Raw genomic sequence first — 5,113 nt, 5'->3', positions numbered from 1 at the left:
GTTCAAGGACCTAAGCTGTAATTGTTTAATAGTTGAAGAAGAAGGTGTTCCAGAACCTTCCAATCTGTGGACGGTTTTAGGGCGGGTATTTAGGTTTCTGGAATATTCCTTAAGGATAATTAGGGAGTTGGATAATTACCTAAGTTGAAATAATAATATTATATTCAAATTACGGTTTCTAGGGTTTCCTAGTTCAACTATAAATAGTATCCTTAGCGTATGATTTTCTACCACTCTTTTACCTAGAAGACCAGCCGAAATGCTCTTCCCTCTCCTCTATCATCTGAAGTATTCTATTTTTAGGGCTTGAGTACACACCATTTGAGGCATCATCTTTTTAGTGCTAGACTTTCCAAGAGCTACAACTTGAAGGACTGGTTTGATTTGTTTGCTATAACAAATCAAAAGGTATGTAAATCTCTCTTAATGAATTCAATTTCATTAGGGTTATAGTAGTTTTTCCAATTTAAATTATGTTGCCTTTATGTGAAAGACATAGATCCTATTAGGTTGCATATGCCCAATTCTTAATGGTTAAGTATTTTCCGCATTGAACAGTCTTGTTGTAATGTAAGAATCCCATCATTGGTATCAGATCAATTGGTGTGTCTTGCATTAATCTCACATTTGTTGAATTATTTTGTTTTTTCATAAAATCGATGCTTACAATGTGACAATATATGTCATGACATGAGCGTAGCTCAGATCCAGATTTTCGGTTTTTCTTGCCTCATTTGATTTGATGTGGTTGTTAATTGGTAATTATCTATTTCAGTATCTGATAAAATCCATTTTTTCCTATATTAGATAATTAATTGAAACCCAAAATGTTAGGAGATTTCTTTAGACTTGAGAATGATTAATTTTAAGAAATTAAAATTATCCTTACGGATATTATTATTTATTTAAGTAACTGTTTAATTGAAAAAAAAATTATAAAATCTATAAATGGTTTAACTTTAATTAAGTTAAAAGATTAATTTGGAAAATTAAAAGATTAAACCTTTTATTTTTAAAATGTTTTAAAATACACCTTATATATATCATTATTATATGTATAAGAATAAGTCATTCGAATCACTAGTACGTCTCATTCACGAAGACGGACTATAAGGGGGTATAAGGAAACCTCTTATAAAATGGTAGTTGAATATGTATCCACTCTCAGCCACCGCTCCCTTGTTTGGTGGAGGGTCGTTAGCAGAATGGATTCGATAGGACATCACATCATTAAAAGTATAATGCTATTAAATTACTAGAATTTCTTTAATAAATCCCACTCTAGTTATGTTAGGAAAAATGTGAAAAGTATGCAAAGTCGCTAGTGGAGAATGTGTGTCTAATCAACACAGTAATAGGGACTATAAAGAGATACGATGGCCAAAAATTATCATTGTTGACGGAGCGTGTGTGGTTAACCAGCACATCAATTAGAGATGATAAAAGATCTCGAGGTTGCCTAAGCGAGTTTGCATGGTTATTTACATCTTGTTTGTGATCCTTGGTATCCTAGTCACAAACAGAAGAGCATAATCTGAGATTAAACATGCCACAGACATGTTCAATCGAATCTCAAAAGATCTAGGAATTTCATATTGATTGAAATTGGTAAATTGCCTTTACACACCTTTAGATTACGACATCCCTCTTTTAGATTATGAATTGTATAGTTGGGTCCTAGTCTTGAATATTTATTATGACTTCAAATATTAAGGATTTATATCAACTAACAAAAACTATATTTTCTCTATAAATGTCTACTCCTGGTGATGCTTCTTCTTCTCAAAACTCCACCGACAACTCAAACTTCACTCTTCTTTTCATCCTCTCAAAGGAGAAACTAGTTGGTCCAAACTACACGGACTGGATGCGAAATCTCAAAATAACTCTTCGATATGAAGAAAAAGAATATGTCCTCGAGAAACCCCTTATCGAGATCGATGAGTTAACTGCTACTCTAGAAGAGCTTGCCACCTACAAGAAACACTATGATGACGTAGCAAAGGTCGCTTGCATAATGGTTGCAACCATAGTACCTGAGTTGAAAAAGTTCTATGAGGACTATTGGCCATATGAGATGTGCTTAGATATTAAGGAAAAGTTTCATAAGAAAGCACGTCAAGAGAGGTATGAAGTCGTCAAGGCGTCAATGGCTTGCAAGTTAAAAGAGGGAGAACCTGTCTACAATCATGTGTGCAGAGAATGCAAAGATTCGTAGAGAGACTGGAAAAGCTTAACGTGTTTTTTGACAAAGAGTTTACCATAGATATTGTCCTTAACTCCTTGTCTCCAAGTTATGATAAGTTCATCTTGACTTATCATTTGAACAACATGGAGACTACGTTGAACCAACTCCACAACTTGTTGCAGACAGCTGAATCAGGGATGCAGAAACGTCAGATCCCTTCTGCGACAGGTGTTCCTATCCTAGCCATTAGGCAAAATAGAGGAAAGAAGAGGAAAGCTAATCCTTAATTAATCGAGAAGGGCAAAGTTCATGTTGGAGCGTCTGGTAGTAGCCTAATTCTGATATTCTAGCTGTAACTGATCCTAAAGAAGCCACTTGCTACTGTTGCAACGAAAGGGGCCATTAGAAATGAAGTTGTGCGAAGTACTTGCAGGACATAAAGGATGGCAAGGTCAATCCGTCGTCAGCAAGTATATACACTATTCAAATTAATAACTCACAACTTACCGATTCTTGGGTCCTTCATACAGGACGTGGTTTTCATATTTGTTCTGATTTTCAGGGGCTAAGAGAAACTGAGTAAGTGGAGCATGGAAGAATAAATCTAATAATGGGGAATAGGCATTCTTCACCAGTCACCAAGATTGGAACTTATAGGCTAGTGCTTAGTACTGATGTTTGGATTAATTTGATAGATTGATGTTATTTGTCAAAAATGACATGAAACATTATTTCTTTTCACGTATTATTCAGACAAGGTTTTCGATATTCTTTTGATGATTTGAATGGATCAATTTTAGCTTCTAAAAATGGTGTTTTATGTTTAAAGTTTTACCTTGCAATGTTGTGTATGAAACTGTGACTTGTGTTGATAACTTAGGCAATAGTGTATTTCATATTGATTCGTATAATGGTCTGGACAAGGCCTGCTTATCACATTCTCATCTTAGGCAGATTAACAAGAAGCGTATCGCCCAACTCCAAAAGGATGGAGTGTTGGAATCGTTGGACTTAAGGTCAGATGATGAATGTGAGTCTTGTCTTTTGGGAGAGATGACAAAATCACCTTTCACTGGATCTTGTGAAAGAGGTGAAGATTTTTTGGATCTCATACACACACATGTGTGTGGACTCTTCAGATCCACCACAAGAGATGCTAGTCGATTCTACGTTACATTTACGGATGATTTTAGTTGATATGGATATATACTTAATCAAACATGAAAAAGAAACCTTTGAAAAGCTCAAAGAGTTTAAGCACGAGGTCGAGAATCAATTGGGTAGGAAGATAAAGATGCTCTGATCTGATAGAGGAGGAGAGTATCTTAGTATCGAGTTCCACGACTATCTTAAGGAATGTGGAATAGTTTCACAATTGACTCCTCCAAGGACACCATAACTTAATGGTGTGGCTAAAAGGCACAATCGGACCTTGTTGGACATGGTTCGTTCCATGATGAGTCAAGTTTCTCTTCTCATGAGATGTGGACCGGGAAAGTGCCATCGTTAATACATATCAAGTTCTGAGGTTGTGAAGCTTCTGTTAAACGAGACTCGTGATAAGCTTGAACCTATAAGTGAGAGGTGTATTTTCATTGACTACCCACCAAAGTCTTTTGGATATTTGTTTTACAAACCTAGTGAGAACGTGGTCTTTTTAGCATGAAGATGAGTCTTTTGCAAGAGAGTGAGCTCATATTCAAAGAGGGGAGTCGGAGTACTATTGACCTTGAAGAGATTCATGATTTAACCAATGAAGGAACCCCAGATGATACTAGCACTCAACCAGAGAAAGAGGTTCCTGTTGAGCCAGTTGGCAAGTCATTACCTCTTCGTCGGTTCATTAGAGTTAGCATGACGCCCGATATGTATGGTTTCCATATCACTTCGGATGGCGACATGTTTATCAGTGACAAGAAACTAGCAAATTTGGATGAGCCAACTTACTACAAGGAAGCGATGGCATGTCCTGAGGCTGCTAAGTAGAAAGAGGTAATATACAACGAGATTAAGTCTATGTATCATAACCAAATTTGAATTCATTGATCATGTACCTACTCAAAAGACAGTTGGGTGCAAATGGATCTTTTTAGAAGAAGACCGACATGGATGGAAAGGTACACAGTTTGAAGGCACCACTGGTTGCGAAGGGCTTTACTCAAACCCAAAGGAATGACCATGATGAGACATTCTCACCAGTGGCCAAGATAAAGTCTATTAAGATAATGCTTGCCATAGCTGCCTTTCATGACTATGATATATGGCAGATGGATGTCAAAACTACTTTCCTAAACAGGAAGTTGGCTGAGGATGTTTGCATGAGCCAGCCATAGGGTTTGTAGATGCAAAGTTTTATAATAGAGTGTGTAAGCTTGAGAAATCCATTTATGGATAAAAAGAAGTGTCTTGCAGGTGGAATCTTTGCTTCCATGAGAAAGTCAAAGAGTTTGGTTGCTCTAAGAGTGAAGATGATTCCTATGTGTATGCCAAAGCTAGTGGGAGTATAGTGGCCTTCCTAGTATTGTATGTTGATGACATACTTCTCAGAGGAAACGACATTCTAACCTAGTAAAAAGTAAAATCTTGGCTTGGAAAGTGTTTCGCTATGAAGGATCTAGGGGAAGCAACCTATATTCTTGGGATAAGGATTTTGAGGGATAGAAACAAAACGACTTATTGGTCTTAGTCAGAGTATATATTTAGATAAGGTACTAAAACGGTTTAGTATGAAATATTCCGAGAAAGTGGAACTACCCATTAATAGTACTATTAAGTTGAGTAAGACTCAAAGCCCTGGTACAGATGAAGAGATAGTCGACATGAGTCGATTCCCATATGCTTTGGCTGTAGGATTGATCATGTATGATATGACATGTACTCACCCTGATGTGTCTTTTGCTTTAAGCATGGTTACTTTCTGTTAGG

At 36.7% G+C, this 5,113-nt stretch overlaps 1 protein-coding gene across 1 annotated transcript; it reads left to right on the top strand.

The window, feature by feature from the left end:
- Window positions 1–1,753: 1,753 nt before the first annotated feature.
- On the top strand, window positions 1,754–2,218 carry LOC145130606 (uncharacterized). The gene has a single exon (XM_079065384.1). It carries the CDS (start codon window positions 1,754–1,756, stop codon window positions 2,216–2,218), a length of 465 nt encoding a protein of 154 aa, XP_078921510.1.
- The last annotated feature ends 2,895 nt before the right edge of the window (window positions 2,219–5,113 follow it).

Source organism: Lactuca virosa, chromosome 1 (genome assembly GCF_052849685.1).
Source record: "Lactuca virosa cultivar CGN04683 chromosome 1, Lactuca_virosa_CGN04683_v6, whole genome shotgun sequence".
Classification (NCBI taxonomy): Eukaryota; Viridiplantae; Streptophyta; class Magnoliopsida; order Asterales; family Asteraceae; genus Lactuca; species Lactuca virosa.
This window is presented reverse-complemented; position numbering and strand designations above follow the sequence as displayed.